Below are 23,072 nucleotides of genomic sequence, written 5' to 3'. Positions count from 1 at the left end.
CATAAAATGCCATTATTTAATGGGCGAGGAAATAAGTCCAACCAGAAGGATGAGGGGAGGCAGGAACTCAGCCCAACTGGACCCAGGGGTCCTGAAGCTCAGAGCAGAGCCCCCTGTGCAAGCTCATACAACTTCCCATACAGAGCAGCTCAGTATCGATGTTTTTCTCTTTTTCTGGAGGGAGATGTGGTGTTTTCTGCTTAAGAGGTTTTCATAGTAAGACCTTCAAAAAATTTTTGAAGTGGGGGCACCTGGGTGGCTCAGTGGGTTAAGCTTCTGCCTTCGGCTCAGGTCATGATCTCAGGGTCCTGGGATTGAGCCCCACATCAGGCTCTCTGCTCAGCAGGGAGCCTGCTTCCTCCTCTCTCTGCCTGCCTCTCTGCCTACTTGTGATCTCTGTCTGTCAAATAAATAAATAAAAATTAAAAAAAAATTTTTTTTGAAGTGGGTATAAGTCTGAAATTATATAGTTTGGTGGTTCGTCAAAGGCTCTGAGGACAGAAAAATCTAGGGAATAAGATCAGAAGAGAGGGAAAGCAATGGGAGAAAATTAAGCAATGTATGGTGCAAGACAGACAGGAAGGTGGGAGAGGAAATCCACAGAGGAAGAAAGAGAAGGGAGAATGACAGGCAGGGGGCCAGACAGAAAGGCTGAGTGCATTTCTGAGGTACTGTCCTCTGTACTTGACTTCAACTACAGGCTCCAGAGGCAACCATTTGTTTTCCATGATTATTCTGAGTACCTGAGGAACTCTGTCAACACTGTTCAGAGCTCTTAAACAGCTCCAGAACTTGGGCCTCTGAGCCTGCACTTCTTATCAGATAACAAGCAGAACTTTCTGCCAAAGGAAAATAAAAACTTCCAACCACGGTAACAGTAATCAGAGCAGACCATGTTTAAGTCTTAAGAAAATCAAATCAGTGGGTCACATTCTCTCATCCTAAGTTTTTCTACCCCTGCTTTGAAGATGGGGCATTGAATTTCAGTTGCCTTTTATTCTGGGATTTGCAGTCAACACTGGATTTCCTATAATAGAAAGTTTTTGATCAGTAAAAGAGATATTGTGAAATTTAAGTCTTATGACCTCTCTTCACTTGAGACACACAACGTACAAAAAGGAAAGTCACTGGAAATCATCTGTGAAATTATCTGAGACAAATGGTGACTATGATATAGCATTTATGCTTTTAATAATGATTTTTGTAAAAAGATTTTATTTATTTATTTGACAGAGAGAGACAGAGATCACAAGTAGGCAGAGAGGCAGGCAGAGGGAGAGGGGAAACAGACTCCCCGCTGAGCAGAGAGCCCGATGTGGGGCTCGATCCCAGGACCCTGAGATCATGACCCAAGCCAAAGGCAGAGGCTTAACCCACTGAGCCACCCAGGCCCCTAATAATGACTTTGGTCAGAAAGCAAGTCCCACTAAGCCCTGGCACTGGAACAGGAGATGTTTGTGTCAGTGTTGGGGTGTGTTCTCATCCTTTTCAGAAAATCTCTAATCTGATATTCTGGTCAGTTCAAAAACTGCTTATCTTTTTCACATTAGGATGACATGATATTCCAGAAAGAGTAAATTCATTTTATATGTATTTTTAGCCAAATTAAAAATGGATTAGCCTTTGTTTATTATTCATGCGGACTGTTCACATAATCTATGTGAATTGCTGAGATGTCATTGAGTCTACAACCAAGTTATTTAATGGAGAACTAACAATCAGATTCACTACCGTAACTGCCCCGTTTCTAATATTTTCAGTTGTTTTCCCTGATCCTGATACTGTTGCTCAATTTTGGGTATGTGTATATATACCTATTCCCTTGTCACCCGAATACAAAATTTGGACATAGGCGTCAGTGGCATCCAAGATACATGCTGTGAGGTTCAGAAAAGGTGGGACCAACAGTTATTCACCTTCTGGACTTAAAATTTACTGGAGAAGACAGAACGTATGGATAGGGAAACAGTTAATTGCTAGCATTTACTTAATAGACACTAGGGTAGCTTTTTTTCTTTTTTTAAAGATTTTGTTTTATTTATTCGACAGACAGAGTTCGCAGGTAAGCAGAGAGACAGGCAGAGAGAGAGAGGAGGAAGCAGGGTCCCTGCGGAGCAGAGAAACTGATGTGGGGCTCGATCCCAGGAGTCTGGGATCACGACCTGAGCAAAAGGCAAAGACTTAACCCACTGAGCCACCCAGGCGCCCCGACACTAGGGTAGCTTTTAATCTCAGTTTTCTTCCTGTGACTGGAAAGCAAACTTAAAATGAGAAATATAAATTTTCTTATTCTGTTCAGTTATACCTCCCTGTAGTGAGCACCTCACATAAACTATCTCATTGAATCATCAAAATACTGCTGTGGTACTGTAGATACTCATTTTGCAGAGTAAGAAATTAAGTCTCAGAGAGTTTAGTTATTTGCCCAATCAGTGTGGCTTATCGTTGTTTTTGTAAAAATAGGTATTTTTGTCATCTGTGATGACAGTGTGTATGTATTTACCTAACTTATTTTTGTCACCATGTGGCTGGAAAAAAAAAAAAAAAAACTCCTCTCAATTCAAGTGTATTTATGGGTGGTATAGGAAACATTTCTGACATAGTCCAGCCACCTTTTTTTTTTTTTCATAAATGTGACTTTTATTTTAATTTCAGAGGATACTTGACTTCCAGATGGAGAAATAAATTTAACTTATAGGAGTGGAGAAATAAGAGACATGCAGACATTGGTGTGTATCTTAGGAGAGAGTTCTAATTATAAGGACCTCTTAAATCTAAGAGTTTTTCCCCTTGGTATAGGGCATTGGCTGTGAAACATGGTGTTTTACATTAAAAGTGGTGTTTTGGATGTATGGCTTGAAGCACCATGATTTTCTGTAAAAACATAGGAGAAGATCAAATAAGAAGATCTTTGCTGCCGAAGATCAAAATAATAGATCAACAAGAGGGACTAACTAGAGCAGTTATGTCTTAAAGAATTAGTACCCAGGAGAAAAAGCTGTGGAGCAAAAGAATACGCGTGCACACACACACACACACACACACACACACACACACATATTCTGACAGATACTATGTACACACAAACATATACATATTTAACACGTAAACATGGATTCATTTTTGGCAGGTCATTCAAATAACCCCATTTATGCATTTCTCTGGCCATAAGCATTAGCCCTATTAGATCTTTTGTCATCTGTTTTGTGGAAAACAAAGAATTGATGCATTATTTAACATTTATTAAACTCATGGGGCGCCTCGGTGGCTCAATGGGTTAAGCCTCTGCCTTTGGCTTAGGTCATGATCTCAAGGTCCTTGGGCTCTCTGCTCAGCAGGAAGCCTGCTTCCTCTCCTCCCCGCCCCTGCTTGCTTCTCTGCCCACTTGCAATCTCTGTTTGTCAAATAAATAAAATCTTTCAAAAATAAGCTCTCACAATCTATAAGTGCTTAGTGTTAAGGATACGAAAGACTTTGTCTTTAAGAACTCCCATCATCTTGTGGGAAAGGTGTTACTGCATTGGTATGATGAAACAGAAGTGACATTCACAGAGGTTTCATGATCCTAGAGGAGGGATATCATGGAGGGCTTTCTGGAGGATGTGATTGATGTCTGAGATCAGTCTTGAAGAGCAAGCAGCAGTTAGTAAAAAGGAAATGGGAAAGGTAGAAGCCCTTCCAGGATACAGCATGAAGAAAGCTCCAGAAACTTGAGACAGAAGGATGTATGTAGTCTTGGGTTGCTGGAATATAGTGATGTTGGAAGGATGAGAGGTGAGGGTGGAGGGGTAGGCCAGACCTAATAAGGCTAACTGTTCTTTACAATGCCAGTAATGATGAATCTTTGTAGGACTGAAAGCATGGCTTGGGCCAATTTTATATCTTAGCAGATCATTCTGGTAACTATGTGGAGAAAGGTTTTTAGGTTGACAATACCAGAGTTTGAGATCCAATTTAAGAGGCTATTGTAGAAATGTAAGCAAGAGGTTGAGGGCTTGAACCAAAATCATGGTTCAAGGGTAACAGGGACTGGGTCATGGTGGTGGAGCACTTAAGCAATGTTTAGAAGGTGCAGTTGGTTAAGACCTGGTTCTTAATTGTATGTAGACAGATCGATCAGGACTTTGCAGAGTTTTAGCTCAGGTGGCTGGCTGTGGCGATGTGGAGGGCCAGAAATCTGAAATGGAGAAGGAACAGGAACTAGTTGGGCAAGTTGGAGGTGTGGGTAGGTTAGTGTAAGGTGTTGGTTGTTCATCTAGAACGAGATGACCAACGCGTAGATATGTTAGTCCAGAGCTTGAGAAAGTGGTCTCCGGTGATAAATTTGGGAGTTACCACCTTCTAGATGTATAAAATAATACACAACCTCTTCTGTGTGTGAAGCACATTGTATTGTCTTTTTCTCTTTTCTTGTACCTTGGGGCAATGATTTCTATCTCCATTAATACACAGTAATTACTATTAGACCTCCTGGTTGTGCATGAACAACAAAGCGATGTCAAAGAATGGGAAATGCTTTAGGGAAGTGGAAGTAACCAAGTGATTGTTGTTCCTTCTTTCTCCAGTTGTGTTGGTGGAAATGCCTGCCTCAGAAGGCTATCACTTCAGCTGACACTCCCACAGCTCATTCTTTTGAGGAGCCTGGCTCTGTGGCTTTGTCCAGTTCAAAATGGCAGAAAAGGTCCCCCCTGGCTTAAACAGGAAGACTTCAAGATCGACACTGTCCCTTCCACCAGAACCTGTGGACATCATTAGGAGCAAGACATGCTCACGGAGGGTTAAAATCAATGTGGGGGGCCTCAACCACGAAGTCTTGTGGAGAACGTTGGACCGGCTGCCCCGGACGCGCTTGGGGAAGCTCCGGGACTGCAACACGCACGAGAGCCTCCTGGAGGTGTGTGATGACTACAACCTCAGCGAGAACGAGTATTTCTTTGACCGGCACCCGGGGGCCTTCACTTCCATTTTAAACTTCTACCGGACGGGCAAACTCCATATGATGGAAGAAATGTGCGCGCTCTCATTTGGCCAAGAGCTTGATTACTGGGGCATTGACGAGATCTACCTGGAGTCCTGCTGCCAAGCCAGGTATCATCAGAAGAAGGAGCAGATGAACGAAGAACTGAGGCGGGAGGCCGAGACCATGCGAGAGCGGGAGGGAGAAGAGTTTGATAACACCTGCTGCCCGGAGAAGCGGAAGAAGCTCTGGGACTTGCTGGAGAAACCTAACTCGTCCGTGGCTGCAAAGGTATGAAAAGCAGAGTGTTGCTTTCCTTGGTGTGCGGTCAGAAAAGGGGTTGCTTACCTTCCAGTGAGCATGATTGTCCTCTTTTGAGATGTTCTGGTAAGACAGTACAGAATGTGCCTGCTGGGTGAGAAACACTTTCCAAAAGCTGATGTAGTCTGAGTTATTCTTTTTGTGAAATGGCTCGCAATGGCTTACTCTGTCTTAACTATCGATACTGGGTCAGAACAGGCCTGGGCAACAGAGTCTGGAAGGGTTCTGGTGGCAGTGGCGCTGCGTGCTAGCGGTGGCTGGAATTTGCGGAGAGCGCTAGCTGGGGTCCTGCAGAAGGCTGGGGCCTGGGCTCCTTCCTGGATAGAGGTAAGGTCTGTCCTTGAGGACAGAGGAGGTGCCTCCTGGCCTGGTTCTCCAGAGGATCAGTGAAAGAGAGAGTGAAGTGTGACCTTGTGTAGCTCAGGGGGCTACTAGGCCCCACGCCTGAGAAAAGGGCCATCTCCTTTAGCTGTGTAAGGAGCGAGTCAATGTCCACAGAGCATCCATTTACCTCCCTTGTGAGGTCTGCTCTGATGGTGGTGTTTCTGACTGTGGGTGCATCGGAGTTTTTTTCCACAATTGACGTATTACCCTGCCTCAGAGCTCATCGTGGTTGCTTACCATCAAGGTAAATTCATGTTTCCATTGTGCCTGCATACATCTCAATCTCAGAGTAAGTTTGTTTTGCCACGATTTGTAGCATTTAATTCAACAACACGATGCTGTTTATCTAATTTTATTTACAACTTTGAGGGTTAGCTCAAACTGATTTTTCATCCCATATATTTACTTTTGTATTGCAATATGAATTGTGAACACGATGTCGAGAGTCGTCTTGAACTGCAGAGGCTTCGTGTTGGTATTTTGTGCATATTAGATGAAAGTGGAATATGGAATAGAGAAAAGAAAAATAGCAGAAAAACATGTCACCATGTGAATTCTTTAAATTGCTTTGAAGTTTTCCAGTGGTTCTTTCTTAAAGAACAGTGAAGATGATGGAAATGTAATAGACCATATGTGCCTTTTGATTGGAAATTAAGGTCGTATCTGATAATTTACAACATGTAAATTGTGTAAACAATCAACTGAAGGCAGACGGGTCGTAAAACTGCTTCTGCCCTGTTTGATATGCCTAGTGTTGCATCCTGGTGACTTCTAAAGGCATTTTACTTTGTGACCAGAACATGGAAGTCGGTGGAATAAAATATGTCTCTGTTGTACATAATGAGGAAATGCACATCTTGTAGCAAATGGAAAGATTTCCACTAGGCCTTTTTATTGTTATGAATAATGTTTACTTCTCTTTATCCATAGGAAAGACAGAAATGTGCTACACTTGTGGGTTTGGGTTGAGAAAGGTTACTGCTCATTGCAGTGTCAAGCATTAAGTTACATATTTGAGTCACTGCTGAAAGTATAGAGTGCATTCTAAAGATAAAGGAGATAAACTCTGGATATAAAGGAGTGTTTTGGATGCTAAATGAACTCTTCCAGACCTTTAGGCAACTGTGGTGTAAGTCATTGTTCCATCAGATGTTCCAAAGGGTGTCAGCCACAAATGCAAAAATCAGCAGCTAAACCAAAGGAAATGTGAAGGTTAATATGGCTTATTTGCTTATAACAGTGTTATTAACACATACCTAAAATTAAGTACTGTTATAGAAAAGATTTGAAGGTATATACATTTGTTTTTCTGAAGCATTTCCCTTGAGGATAGAATACGGTCAATAACCTGGCTTCCCAGATGAGGGAGTTCACTGAATCTCTAAATTTTAGAATTTAATCGAGTTTTAGAATGTAAAATTTAATAGAAATTTTAGAATTTAATAACGGCCTATTACAGTACTCTGTTCTATACACCTGCATGTCAGATAGATTATTGGAACTCGCTTCAAATTATGTATGTACGGATAAAAGATCTACCTACAAATTATACCCAGCAGCTCAGAACATTGGTTTTGGAAATTTTAATGTAGTTATAAATAATAAATATGTTTCCAAATTATTAATCAAGCCAAGTGAATCTTTGCCAACCTAAGTAGATTCTTTACTTACTAAATTTTCATAGGGGATTGGTATCTGTTTATTTCAAGATCTACATTTTCTTCTCTGTTTGAATGGTGAGATATAATAAAAATTATTTACATTTGATTATATGGTAGTTTAGTGAAAGTATTGTTCATTTGTCTGAGGTTTGGAACCTTTTGAAAACAGCTCAGTATGATGTCTTATATAAATCACTACCTTTTCCTGTACTCTTCTGGAATCATAGAACTTGTTAAGTCAATGTACAGAAATCAGTGGCTTTCTGATACACTTCTCTAGAATAATTCTTGATGTAGTGAGTGTTATGTGTGAATAGTATTTTTACAACTTAGGAACAATCTGTTTTGCTAAAACTGTAGTAGGATCATACTCTAGCCCTCACTATTTGGGTTATGGGTACATCAGGATCCTACTTATGCTATGAAGCTCTTGTGTTGGAATGCTTGGAATCTGTGTGTTTTTCCCTAACTTGCTTAGAAGGTGAGATATCTTTGGAGGAGAATATCTGTTTACCTTGCCTCTGCAATGATAGCTTACTCAGTTGGGTAGTTGAGTTGAACATATACAGAATGCTCTGTGTGGGCAATACACATTAAAGTGGACATGTAGAAAAACACTCCCTTCTCTCAAGAATTTAAAATATATTTTCTTAGCTTTTAAGGAATTTCATATCCTTAAAACCATTTGTTTTCTTCCCTTTTCATTTTTCTGTCTTTGATAATTTATTGAATATTTCTGAAATGAAGTTTGAAGTTAGGAGTTTACTCGCCAAATCCCTAGCATAGAAGGAAAAACTTGACCTTTTCTATCAAGTATTCCACAAGAGGTTAAAATATCTATTCAGTGACATGGAATAAATACCCAATAATCAATTCAGTAACAGTCATTCAGCCTAAGCTATGTGCATCGACTATGATACACAAAATTATTACAAGGCCCCTCGACCTTTTGTGTTTTGTCCTTGGGTATGACCCTGAAAATAACAACTTGGCTCTTACAGAACATGCTTCTTGGTGTCACTTCTATTAATTGAACTTTGTAGTATATAAACAACTGAAAAAAATACCAAAACAGAATTTAAACAGGTATATTTTCACTGCCAATATTTCACAAATTAACATTTTTACACATACACAGAAGAACATGAAATATAATTGTGCTTTTCACAAAAAAATAAGAGGGCTAATAGAAAGTGTTCTTTCATAGTTTTCTGTGATGCAGTACGATCTGGTAACATGACACGAGTTTATATCTGTATGATGGACTTTGGGTTCTTTCAGTCTTGTTAGTTTATGTTGGTGACTGTCTGTATACCCTCACGTAGAGATAACATACAAAGTTGACATCTGAGGCAATTTGTGAGTGTGGGGCCCACCAAGTGCGCCTACAGGAGGGCTGGCCCAGAGCTCTGGGTTACCATGACATGGAATTGCTGCTTCTGGCATGCCTTTCATAGGAATGTGCAAGGGGAGAAGATGGGCTTAACTGGCTGCCAGTTTCCTGGGCAGTGAATTGGAATTACACTTGATCCTGTATCTCTTCCAGCCCTGGGCAATTTAGTCAGCCTCTGGCTTAGAAATATTTTTTCTCCCTTTTCTTGGGCCTTTTCCCAAAGGGACCGCAGTAGCTGTTTGCCTTTAAATTTTGCATTATAGATAACTTCACTCTAAGAGGTGTTTGAAAGCCTTTAAGGGAAGCAGATCCTATGGCACATGGGATTGTCTTTCTTTGTGATGAAATGACAACCAGCAACCAATAAGGAGCAGGGTCTTCCTGAGAGCTGAAAGGAAAGAGGCTCAGTACTAGAGGGTGCCTTCACTTTAGATCTCTAAAGAAGGTCAAGGACAAAGGACATCAACTGTGTCTTCAGGCAAAGCCACTTAGGAGAGGGCTTAGCCTCCTGAGGCAAGCCTCAGCCTGGGCACAGACAGGGATATGGTGTTCGGGGACAATGCTGGCCAATGGGCCCGTCTCAAGTGTCAGGTCAGGAGGCTAGACTTTAGCCCTTATTTGATAAGAACAATATAAGGCTGCAGAAAGACTTCTCTGTTCATCTGAACCCATACAGTGAGAACCACACAGCAACCCTGTTGGGCATGGTCCAGGGTGGAGGGTGGGGCACTGCTTCTTGTCAGCTTCCCTTCCCGCTTCTCCTAGGTATCCACAGCCATCACTTTCTTACCTACGGATTCCTCCCTCATCCTCTTAGGCTTTTCCCCATTCTCTCCTCCTCCTCTCCTCCTCCCTCTCTCCCTTTCTCCCTCCCTCTACTGCCTTCCCTCAGGAAAGGGAAGATCATGGACTAGAGAATTACTTCTCAACATTTTTTCATTAATGGCCCCCTAAGGAGAAAAATTAAGTTAAATTTAAATTCTCCCTAAAGAGAGAAACTAAATACTAAGGAATAAGATTTTGTCACGAGGGTGGAGCTTGGAGAGCTACAGACCATTGTAACATCTAAGATTTTTTCACCCTTCCCCTCAAGAACCAATTTTCTCCCACTGACAGTGACATTGATCCCATGGAGAATGCATACAGTCGTGGGAAGGAGACCTGCCTGCAGCTCATTGCCTGCAAACACCCACATGACCGTCCCCACTGGCCCATTGGCGGGGCGCAGCACAACACCTAAAGCAAGCATGGGAAGGTCGGCAGACCTTAGACAATTTTGGGTCAAGAGAGAGGCCTGTATCGTAGGAACAGATGTATGGAGTCTGCCACTGGGACTATAGCTCTCTGGAGAGAGCCAGAGGTCCAAACTGTGTCTCAGGGGATGGTTCCTGTTTAGTTGCCCTATCGGTGATAACTCCCTGAGAACCACGCTCAGCCTTCCAACTCAGTTAGAGTGTGGGCAACTCAAGTCACAGAAATAGTGAAAAGAAAATAAATCCAAGTAAAAGAAAAACTCCTGTGTACTCAAAAAGGGGGAAAGAGTGCATAACATTTTCATTCTATTTCCAGTGTATAAGTTCACTTATTCTAATGCTTTGGATGAAAAAAAAAAAAAAAAGAAATATATTGTAACAGAGCCACCAATTATTTCCTTATAGTCTAAGAACAGAACTTTCGCATGTTGTGTATTTGTGTGTGTGTGTATACACATGTACAGGTTCCCCCATTATCTGAAAATAGAGCATTCCTAGGAAATCCTTTGTAAGCTAAAATGACATAAAGCAAAGGAGCAGTTATCATTTCATAGAAGTGAAAATCCTATTTCTGTTTCTTTCAGTTAGTGAAAACAGGTTCTAGTGTGGGTCTTTCATAAAAGCCAGTGGCATAAAGAGAAATTATAGATAGAGAGGGAAGCTGACGACTATGTATGTATACATAGGCACTCACACACACAGTCGGGGAAACAGCTGTGCCTGTACGTAGCTCTGAGTTGAGCTTTCCGAGGACTGTCTCAGTGATAAACAACAACAGCAGCCATCAGAACCATCAATGGGCCCCCAAACGGACTGATGCATTGTGAGTGCACATGGAAATCGCCCTACATCAGTGCACCTCTTGGTGCCTTGGTGGAACCTATGCAATCCCTGAGTTCTAATCTAGGATTGCCAGGGGCCTAATTAACATACCAGTCATGTCATTTCTGTATCATTTACTGTTTCTTCTTCTTTCCCTTTCCTTTCTGCAGCCCAGCTGTACGGATGAGGTTTGTGCTCTTCCAATAATATGGCATAAGAGTTCAGAGGTCCTTAAAAGAACTTGGCCGGTCTGTAGAGAGAGGTTTAGATTGGAGATATGTGGTTTTTTTTTTTTTTTTATTTCTAAAATACAGAATTCATGCAGACTAAATGGTTGAAAGCCTGGAATAAATTAGGCGTTAAAAAAAAAAAAGGAAAGATAAGATAGAAAATGTTGAGTTTTGATTAAAATGTTTCAAATATTCCGTTCCTTAGTTCTAGTGGTCCTATTTTGAGATCCATGCTCCTCTGTTTTCCACGAAAGGCTGCCCTGAAACTGCACCACTTTTTGTCCACTTGACCTCATTTGATCAGGGAGAGAATGGTGAGAACAGAGGAGGAAATTGATAAAAAGCTCACATCACACATTCTCTTACCTAGGGTGCCATGGGTCCTGCTTTTACTGAGAATGCCCTGGTTAAAGCCTTTTGTCTGAGGCTAATTATTAACAGCATCTTTTTTCACTCTTAAAAAGTGTCCCAGTTTGGATGATAAATGATTACCTTACATGGGAATGTTTTTGAAAAAAAGAAATTATCCAAGAATCATGCACTTTTCCTCTTTGCTTTTTTGTTCCATTTGAGGAAGGCTTGTCTTAATTTTCAAGCACTTTTTCCATCTCTTTTGAAAAATCATTGGTTTTCATTAATATTAGAGTAAGATTTTTGGATTCCTTTCAAGCTTGGTTTTTAAATTTCAATAAGTAATTATCATTTTCAATGTTAAAAAAAAAAAACAAAACAAAACCAAGGCATTCTTTCTACATTATCTAATGTTATCACAAAACAGACATTGGGAGTATTTAAATATTCTGGTTTTGAAAATTCATCTACACTGCTTTGGTTATTAACAGATTTGTTTTCTTTATTTCAAGTGAGAGACTTTACAAAGTGAATGTTGTACTATTTTAGGTGAGCATAAGTATTATGAAGGAATGGTCACAATATTTAACACTTTCCACTTGGAAGACTCTAGAAGGATTTGACTAATACTTTAAATGTCCTTATCTGAGCTCTATCACTGTGAACTGACCTTTCTAATGAAGAAAGATACTTTCAAAATGATCAACAAAGTTGATTCTGAAAGAATTACTGGAATAAAAATTGATCAAAGCATGATTACATAGAAAAAAAACCCTTCAGCTGCTGATGTATAATTCATGAAGTAACCATAGATTACAGTAGATTTTTTGGTTTTGGCATTGATTTAGCATTGGTGGTTTTCTTCTATTTGACAACAACCCCATTGTTCCATGACATTCAATAATCTATAATGTGAAAAGGCCTAAATCTGAATGCCGTATTGTATCAGGTTGGTTTGTTGGAGCTGGTTGACTTTGTTAGAGAGTGAGTTTAGCTGGCCACTGAGCACTAGCCTAACCCCATTTGGTTTTTTTCTCTTCATTGTTACATATACCAACTCATATTAAATGTTCCTGTATTTTATAGGGGAGATTATATGGTACAGTAGAGCTTTGCGAAACTCTCAGGACACATTCCTCATTAAAAATATCCTATTTAGGTATTCCAAGAGTGACAAAGCTTTTTAAGGTAGCAGTCAGCCTGGAAATTCTTCTTTCCCTCCAATAGCCTGGTCTTTAAACCTTTTTCTGCCTCAGCAGTGGACCAAAGAAGGACAAAGGAGTCTCCAGGCCAAGACAGTGGGCATATTCTACAAGCTGCACTTCCTGTATCTATCAGCAGCGTTCAGCCCTACCCAACTCACTCTTTCCCCACATCTCTTGGAACAGAGTTGATGATGACTCTATAATTTACAATCAGAACTTTGAAGAACTTGAGGAGATGGAGATTTCTCTGTAATTGCAATGTCAACCTTGATACACAGATGTGACCAAGCTAGAATCAAGAACCTAGACACAGAGCATCCCACTGGGAACAAAGAAGTACAGTGACTGGCACAGAGACAGGGTGGCAATGACCTCTGGTTGGAATAGTGGAAGAGGAAGACATTTGCTCTCATCCCTCCCAAACCTTTCCAGGAGGCACTAAAAGCTAACATCCGAACTATTTCCAATTTCTCACCTATGTATTATTTAGTTTTGGCTGTGTCTACATTTTGCTGATGCATGAAGCAAATGTATTTTTCCCCTTAAATCATAATATTTTGATAAAGCGCTAAGTGAAAGAACTCTGGATATTACTAAGAACAGAAACCTGAAGTATATAATCCAGCTAATGTTTGTAGTGATGTTTGCACATCTTGGGTGGGTGAACCAGGTAGTATCAGCCCTCACTGAGGTGTACCTGAACTAGGTGTGTGTGTGTGTGTGTGTGTGTGTGAAGGAGAGAGGTGCATGTTATTTATACACACTGCCGCCTCTCCACTATAGCGTATTATATTATAAAAATCCACCTGCACAAAAATCCAATAAAATTCCACCCATATTTGGTAATTTAAGGTAGATGCAACTTTGTCATCCGAGTAAGACACCTATTCAGAATACAGCTCTTGTGATAACTGATCAGGCATGAAGTCCATGGAAAGTGCTCTAATGGTCTAAGAATAGCTGGAAGAAATTTCATTAGTCTCCTAGGATTTTGTTTCAGGATGCTAGAGGTCATTGCCACCCTGGATTTCACGCTTTTACTTATGTCCCATTGAGTCACTCTTGACACAACCACAAGTGTTGAATGCCACTTTAAATAGCTTCTCTAGCCTATGCCACAACACTGCCAAGGACAGCCACGTATTCCCTACACAGCTCAGAATGAGGCTGCTCGGTTATGGCATCCTTCCCTGAAAGGAACCTCAGGATATTTGCACATGAGTGAAAAAACTCCCAGGCTTCCAGTCATTGTTTTGTCACTAATTAACATAAAACCTAGAGTACAATTTTGGATATTGAAATGCAGTTGTCTTAGCTGGTATCATCTAAATTAAATTCTTAACTATATTTGTTCTTTGAATTAGATTTTTTCTCTTAAACAGTCAAATTTTAATTTACATCTTAGAGTCACACCTATCTTTTAGAACTGTGTAACTTTTACAGTGGTGTCCAAGCATATGGTTTCAACCAGAATTTGGTTGGATGGAAAAGTAACTCAGTGCCACCATCTATGAAGTATAGCAACATATTTGTATGATGAAAAATAAGTGTGTTTCATTAATACATTGGAAATTTTCACTTTGGGAAACTAACAGGAGGCCTTGCATAGCATCCTTAAGGTGAGCAACCTGTTCCATTTCAGTGTAGCTTTTAGTTCAGAGGGAGAAAAACATTGTTAGGCAATTCTGTTTTTTCAAAGGTGATAATTTGCTATACTACAGATGCAATGACCTACAAATGCAATGAAAGGAAATATGAAATAGTAGGCTAGAATCCAGTATAATGTGAACTTGCTATTACATATTTACTGTGTAAAAAATCTAGCACATTTTATTATATTTCCTAAGTGAATTCTGCAGGTGTGAAAATTATTGTATTATGTAAGTAAAGTAATTGCATTATGAGCAATATTAAAATTCAAAGCAAAAATCTTTTTAAAGCACTGGACTTTATTTTTCAAACTCTAGCTCATGAGCCATTATAAATATTTTAAATTACAGAGTGATTACAAAGTGCTAATCACTGAACTCTTTTTTTTTTTTTTCAAAGTTTTGTGTATAGGTTATACATGAGGGTAGCTGAAAGGGTAGCAGACTGTTTTGATAGGCATATTTTAACAATTTATGAGGTACATGTATGTGTTTGAGGGAAGAAATGTTATATTTTAGTGGAAAAAATTGTTTTGGGTTCTGTGTTTCCCTATCTTTGTTAAGTTTTCCGGGATAAGCCAAAGCACTGAACTTTTTCTTTTCTGCTGCACTTTGATGCACACATCTAAAGTAGAGTCTGGAGGTTAGATGACAGGTCTCTGCTGTTTTTAAGGAATGCAAAACCTGTCCTGCTCCTCACTTCACGCACAGCTCTGCCAGTCCCCTTAAACCCCCCCCTCCTCAGGGGTTGTCTTAGTTATACTTCCTAGAACAACTTTTTATTGTTATTATTTTTTTATTAAGGTGTAATTGACATAGAACATCACATTAGTTTCAGACATACAGCATAATGATTTGATATTTACATATATTGCAAGAGGACTGCCGCAGTAAGTCTAGTTAATATCCATTATCGAACATAGTTACAAAAAATTCTTCTTCTTGTGATGAGAAGTTCTAAGATCTATTCTCTTAGCAACTTTGAAGTATACAATACAGTATTATTAACTGTAGTCACCATGCTGTACATGAACAATTTTAATTTTCCATTTAATTTCTTAGGCTTCAGTTGGATTTCACCTTTTTTAAAGCCCTGTTTTAAATATTTCATGAGGTGATGTCTACTTAACTTTCAGTGAAATTGAATGTAGTGAAGTTTCCAAATTAGAGAAGGTTGATTAACCTGAAAAAAAATCCAGACTTCATTTTGTCTTTAACTTACAAACAACCATTTGCTTTTCCTTATCTCAAAGCAGTAGAGCCGAAGAGTAGGTAAACTTTTTCTTCTAGACTGTTTAAAATCAGTATCTAAATAGCGCTTTTCCTCCCTATTTGAAAGAATCTGATTCTTTACCCATCCTATACCCTTGCTTAATTCACAAGCTCTGGCTGTTAAAATTAAGCTGGTTTTTCTTTTCACTCCCTCATAATAGTTGTCAGTATCCCCAGAGCCTTCTGTTTTGAGCACAAATTTAATTCTGGGGGAAGAGACTGGTTAATTGATACCTGATACAGTAGCAGATGGTTTTTACAAGGCTAGATTAGCTTCTGTTTTCAAAGTCCTCTGTGAGGTAGTTTAACTTCCTGATAGCATCAGAGAGTTCTTGCAACACTTACCCTGTCTTCTTCTTTTGAGACCAGTTCTCTTCTAACAATATGCTTCCTTCACAACCTGGAAAAAATGAACCTTGCTCCCTGAAGCCCAGAGTCATGAAGTGAAGGCCACATTTTTCTTGTCCCTCCCATAATTAGTGTGACATTCCTCAAAGAGCAGAAAGGGAAAAAATTATATTGAGCCTCGGCTGTGTGTCATATACACTGAACTCAGGGGTTTTGGACATTGACCAGAGGTCAGCCAACATTTTCTGTAAAGGGCCAGATAGTGAATATTTTCAGTCCCTGTCACAGTTACTCAACTCTGCTGGTGTAGTGTGAAAGCAACCATAGCCAACAGGTAAACCAACAAACATCGCTGGGTTCCAGTAAAGCTTGGCAGCAGGCGGGATTTGGCCCTTGAGCCGTAGTTTGCCTATTACCACTTTATATCAATCCTATGGTAAAAATGTCATTTATCCCATTATGCAGATCAAATTCATGTCTCTTGTCCTCTGCTAAGTGGCATATTGGAACTTGTATCCCATCTACCAGCATTTCCCTGTAATTCTTCTTCCCGTCTAGTTGCATTTATCGCTCCTTTCTCATCACTGTACATTATTCCCATCACTATCCAATATTCATTGAAGACTTTGGTTTACAACTAAAAGTCATCTTACTACTGTACCCCCTCGCTATCCTGCAGGACAACGAGCTATCATAAATTCCAGCCTAAATATCCCCCATCTTGAGCTCAGCACGTGGATGAAACTGCTTTCCCTTGGGAATCGGGAACTCTGATGTCAACCGCTGAACCCTCCATTTCCCATTAAATCTATACTTTGTCCCTGTTGCGACTGCTTTTGCCTTGACTTATCCCATTCTTTTTCCCCTCCTTGGGAGCATTGGATCCATTGCCATAGGCGAGGCCTTGACCACCTCATACTTGGGTAGAAGCAATATCGCGAACCAAACTTGCTCACTTCATTTCCCTGCCAGTTCTAATCGATTCTCCATGTAGCCAGCAGAATTGCCTTTCAAAACACGATTGGGTTACTTCTGAACTCTAAACCCCAGTGATTTCCCCTTGCCTGCAGTCTAGTTCGAACTCCTGAGCCTTGCATTGAAGACTCTTCCCGACCTACCTATCCAACCACATGCCTTGCCACTCCCCGTACATAATGGCCCCGTTATTCCAGACTATTACTTTCTGTGAAGGTGGGGCTCTTCTCTAGACAGATGACACCCTGTGTTCAACAAGCAGTGCTCGTACAGGGCTACCTTCATCCAGAGGGGTCATCCTTTCTGTCATTTGCCTAGGGACGACTTGTAAACTGGCTTTGGCCATACCTGCACACAGCTGACACCATGGCTCTGTAGCCACCACAGTTCCCTGACTTAGGGTCCCCTTTACCCCTTTTCTGCCCTTCCTTATGTCTCAGCTCTTATGTCCCTCTTCCATGATGTCATCTGAATCTCCCTCCTCTACTTTTCCCAAGGGTTTCCCTCATACTTGTGATCGAGAGAGTCTGTGCTGGGCCCATTTCCCCAGCTACGTTGTCATTCTTGAGGGATCAGACCATGTCTCTTCATTTTCAGTTACTGACACCTATAACAGTTCCTGGCACATACCAAACAGTACTACCTGCCACCAAATGGCACCAAAGGGTAGAAATACCAGTAGGACCAAATGTTTCACAGTATTTCAATTTCTCTGTAAAAACTGAATAACACAGCTAGAGGTTGAGTATCACATCCCAGTGATAATACCAGAATAATGCAGGGTTTGTTTTAGGCAGTTTAAGAAGGCTGGATATCTTACCCGTTTGAAACGGTTTTATGTTTTTGAAATAGGCGAAGAGCCATAGATGTGGGTTTTCCATTTTTACATTGTATAAATTCTCCATCTAGAATAGCGTGTAGGCTGCTCTGTATGCCACAGAGTTTATGCAGAGAAAGGCGTCAGGTGCTGCTGAAAGGCAAGCTTTCGGATGCTTTGCTTTGCTAAGATTGCTCATTTTATTTGAACTGCAGGTTCTGGGAACTCTTGTTAGAGGTAAAATGTAGCCTGTGTATGGACTGGAAGCTGTGTATGAATTGGAGCAGGGTAAGGGCTTTGTCTGGCCCCTAGGGCGTATGCGGTCCTTCTATACCCTCTAGAAGATGGATAGATCATTTCTTTACATTCAAGTACCCAACCTTTGGAGGACCTTTGGCCCCAAGTGGAGTTATCCCATTACTCAGAAAAAGTCATAAAGATGGATAAACCCAAGATCTGAATCAAGACAGAGCTCCAATATGGTGTCTTTTTTGTAGGAATATGAAGAGAGTCTGAAAAAATAAATTCTTAATGGCATAATGTGAAAAAGGGAGATCAGGAATCTATTTTTACTACAAAAGCTAAAAGAATCATAATGGTTTCAGCTTAGGGGAACTGACTTCTATTGTAATCCAAAACGGTATTTTCTGAAAACTTTGTAGTTTGAGTTTGTTTATTTTTAAATAGAAATTAGGTGTTCTTTTTTAAGCTCAATATTGCTTGTTATCAGCATGCAACTTGGACATCAGGTATTTTCAAATATTATTCTGGTATTTCAGACTGCTGGGGTTTTCCTGCTTGATTTTTCTCGTTTGGGTGGGTTTTTCAGAAAGAACCTTAATCAACCCATTTTAAAATTTCCCATGCAATTATTGTTTAAGGAACTGCTTTGTATATAAGAAGCCTCTAAGCTGCATATGTGTCTTCTAAGAATTTTAATGAGGTAGCTGCTAAGAGTAAAATCATTTTCATTTATTAAATATTTTGACCTTATCATATCTCAGTTTTTAAGTTTTTAGTAGGTTTTATAATTTAATTATTTCTATTTCACTGCAAAAGGAAACTGTCAAGTTGAAGTATGTTTTGAGTTCTGCTGTTCTAATTATTTTTGCACTGACCTGGGGAAAGCAATCTTTAAAGAGATCATAAGACTTTATGAGAAACAAAACTGATAGATATAAAATGATCAGAAAATGTTCTTAATACCACAAAATTAAGTCATCTTCCATTTTTTATGACATTTAGAATTTCAGAGGCAGGATCTAATAATGTGAATTTTTAACAGGTAGGGAAAGGTTTGTAAGTCAGAGGAAACCAAATAGAAATAGAAAAAAAAAATATTTCGAGAAGAAGGAGGAAAGCATAAACTTAGAGTGAAGAAAGGGATTAGAGTGCCTTTCCAGGGCACTAGGGAAATTGTCAGTATAAGGAATTGGGTTGGGAATGTCAGGGAGGACCATGTACTGACACAGCTGAGAGTCAGTGCCCGCCTGAGAGTCTGGATTCCCAAGGAAGGTCATAGGTGGGTGACATGTGGGCCCATAACTATTCCTTGCTGGCGGGAAGCTGTTGGGTAGGTGGGGCAACACAGTGGTGAGGAGCATAGGCTCAGGGGTAAGACAAATTTGTGATGGAGGGATGGCTTGGCTTCTCAGTGGAGAGTGGAGAGGATACTCATTTGTACCTAATGCAGTTATTATGAGGAGTAAATGAGCTAGTAAGCTAAATGGCTGGCATAAAAGCACACCCAGAATATTTTATGTATTAGTGTTACAATTATTATTACCATTATTACTCAAAATGATTAATTAATTAATCAATTTGTTTATTTATTTATTTAGATTTTACATATTTGAAAGAGAGAGGAAGAGGGAGAGCATGAGTCGGGGCAGAGGTAGAGGGGAGAGGGAGAAGCAGACTCCCTGCTAAGCAGGGAGCCCAGTGTGGGGCTCAATCCCAGGACTCCAGGAGCATGACCTGAGCTGAAGGCAGATACTTAACTGACTGAGCCACCCAGGCACCCAAAGAAATCATTTTTTTAAAAGATTTTAATTATTCATTTATTTGAGAGAGAATGTGAGAACACGAGCAGGGGGTAGGAACAGAAGGAGAGGGACAAGCAGACTGCTGATGAGAGTCCATTGAGATCGTGACCTGAGCTGAAACCAAGAGTCCAACGCTTAACCAACTGAGCCACCCAGGAACCTCCTCAAAATAATTCATTTTGAACTATTGCCAAGAGGATTTTTTTCCCCATAAGTATTTGGTATTCTTCTGTTGCACTTTGAATTTTATTAGACCGTGAAGCTAATGTCTGTATAGGTAACAAGTTATTCATCTCATCTTTAGAACCAAACTCCTTAAAAGTAGCTAATTAAATTGATGTGTGTTGGTTTGTCCAGATTTTCATGATAATGATACCTTAGAACTGGAACCTGGAATACATATTAAAATTTAAATCTTAAAAACCTTATTTTGGGGAAATGGATCTTGGTGAAAACAATGAAAATAAAAAGAAGGAACTGACCATTCCAAAGTTTGATTACAGAGTAACATTTGCATTCATTGCTCTTCTCCTGATGGTTTCCTTTGTGTTAATCACTGATACTAATATAACTGTCTGGAAGTTGAGCAGCTATAAATAACTCTATTCTTGTTCACAAACAGTGTCTTTGCCCTGAGAGAGGGAAGTGATCAGACTATCAGTTTGTGCTTTCCGGTTGGGCTCATTGGCTCATCTTTCTTATCTAAGTATCTGTTAGTATGAAATTGAACACAGATCATTGACCTTCTAAATCCCTTGTCATTATGATGCATTAACAGTAATATGTTTGATTGCAAATGATTATTTGGCTCAGGAAAAATTGGATTCAAAGTAAATGTAGTTTCAGCCATAAAATTTTCCATGCTGAACCTCAAAGACACTCAGGTTTGTTAGAAATGCTATAATAACTCAGGAGTCTTTAGAAGATTATTATTTTTTAAAAAGATTTTATTTATTTATTTGACAGAGAGAGGGATCACAAGTAGGCAGAGAGCCTGATGTGGGGCCCAATCCTGGGACCCTAAGACCATGACCCAAGCCGAAGGCAGAGATTTAACTCACTGAGCCACCCAGGTGCCCCAGGAGTCTTTAGAATATTATTACAAATACAGGATAAATAGTTTTTTAATTACTAGTTTTCCACAAAGAACCACATTTTCTGAATTTAAGATCGAGGCAGGTATTTAACACAACACTTGTTTTCTGATGTGTAGCTCTACAGTAAATAATAAACATTCTCTCAAAATCAAAATATCAGATTTTTAAATTGAGATTAGCATTTTGAAAAATCATTTTCTTGATTAAGGATGGGTATTGCTAGATCTCACTTCCCCTAAATTATTCAATGGATCTTGCAGGGATATATAACATGACAGGATGATAAATGACTGAATGGATTATGGGTAGAGAGGTAGATAGACAGATAGATAAATAGACTAAAGGGAAAGATAGACTAAACAGGAAGCTAACCTGAAGAGATGATGGATGGTTGGATGGATGGATGGATGGATAAAAGATGGAAAGGAAATATGGGCAGAAAAATAAAGAGGAAACTGAACTGGGGAGATTAGTATATAAAATAGTCATGACACAAGTGCCCGGTACAAATGGTAGAGGAGGGCAACAGGCTTTAAGCATTCTTAATGCTAAAGCAAACAAGAAAAAAATAAAATACAAAGAATAAAATTACTTGAAATCTGGACTTTGCAAGCAGGATTTATGGTCCTTTACTGAGTAGGTCCATTGGAAAGGAAAGAACTGTGTGGATAGGGGTTCAGATTACAATTCACTTAGTGAACAAATACTTACAGAGTACCAGGCTCTGTCTTAGGCGCTGGGGATCCTGTGTCGAACAGAGTAGACACAACCTACTGCTGCCGTGGAATTTATATTCTCTAGGGAGGAGACGGATTAAAAGTAAATGAATAATTATATAACAGACACATAAGTAGTCACCGATATGGAGGAAAACAGCAAGAAACAGGGTTAGGGTATGTCTGGGGTGGGTGGTTTCATTTGAAAAAGAGTTTCCAGGGAAGGCTTTGTTGGAAATCTCTCTGAGGAAGGTGCGGAAGAGGTGAGGAAGTCTTGTGACGTCTGAGGAGAGGGGTCCAGCAGTGGGAGATGCATGGCTGGCGGTGTGGCTCTCCACCTGGGGGGCTTTGTTTGTCCTTCAGGGAACCTGTACCGATGTTGGGAGAAATTTTTGGGGTGGAGGTGCTGCTGTCCTGCAGGGAGGCTGCAAGGCAGTGAACCTGGAGGAGCACTGTAGGACATGTGGTCAGACACAAAAAGGGAGACCAGATCCTGAAGGTCCCATTACCTCTTCCCGGGGCTTCTTCAGCTTTTCCCTGAGAGAGAATGGGAGCCAGGGGTGACCTCTGAGCAGCAGTGACCTGACTCACAGTGTAACAGGCTCAGTCCAAATCCTGTGTTGAAAGTAGAACTCAGCGAGGGGAAGAAATGAAGCCACTTGGGGCCTATCATAAGAATTCTGGAGAGAGACTGAATCACATTAAATACTAAAATTGTGTAGGGTGAATGAGTATGTTATTTATCCAACAAAATATCATCCAGAATACTTATATTTTGTGTCTTTTATCTTAAAACTAGGGTATTAAACTCGTTACCCATTTTTTTAAAATTATAGAGAAAAGTTGCTATCTGTCAAAACTTAGGTTTCACCAGAGAATAGAGTATCTCAAAAACAAAAACAAAGCTCTTTCATAAGAATAAACCAGTTAAGGATGCTAGTAGTGGTAGATTTGTCTTAAGCAATCCTTATAATTAATTAACTTGTTTAGTGCTATCTAAAAAAAGGAGCCTTTAGGAAAAAATAAAACTAAGCACAGACACATCCAGATACCTTTTTAGGGGCATCAAAAGAGGGTTGCTTTTTTAAAAAGTCAATAAGAGAAGATCAATAAAGACAAGTTTAAAAAAGAAAAAAAGACAAATCCAGGTGCAGGTAAACATTAGGAACTATGAGAGCAGGCAAATTCAGAGTCAAGGAAATGCCATAAACCTTGCTGGGCTCTGGTGCTTAGAGCATGCTCAGTGCTGACACTTCTACATGCCCTCTCTCCCCTCAGCTCCCCAGAGCTAATTCAGTACCAATGGACAATACCCTTTTTCTTGTTTTACCTTTGCTGTAGATAAATAAATGCATATTTATGTTCATGTATATAAATACATATATTTATAATATTTCATCAATTATAAGTGGCAAGAATAGTTTACAGGAAGTGAGAAAAAATTTCTTTTTGGAATTTAGACCAGATTGAGATTATCCTCCAAAGCTCCACCTAATGACAATGTTCTAAGCCACATAACCCCACCCTCTTTCCCCCAACCCCTCCGCCACACCCCTGCATGGGGATCATGAACTAT

General features: G+C 39.9%; 1 protein-coding gene across 1 annotated transcript in view; it reads left to right on the top strand.

Annotated features, from left to right (window-relative positions):
- Window positions 1–23,072, top strand: part of KCNB2 (potassium voltage-gated channel subfamily B member 2) — a 397,071-nt gene that overhangs the window by 24,364 nt on the left and 349,635 nt on the right. The window contains exon 2 of the mRNA XM_059166232.1: window positions 4,566–5,248. Coding sequence (XP_059022215.1) covers window positions 4,670–5,248 — 579 coding nt within the window. The 5' untranslated portion in view covers window positions 4,566–4,669. The remainder of the gene's footprint in view (window positions 1–4,565; window positions 5,249–23,072) is intronic.

Source organism: Mustela lutreola, chromosome 3, assembly GCF_030435805.1.
Source record: "Mustela lutreola isolate mMusLut2 chromosome 3, mMusLut2.pri, whole genome shotgun sequence".
NCBI lineage: Eukaryota > Metazoa > Chordata > Mammalia > Carnivora > Mustelidae > Mustela > Mustela lutreola.
Note: the sequence above shows the minus strand (reverse complement) of the source record. Positions and strands in the feature narration are given on the sequence as shown.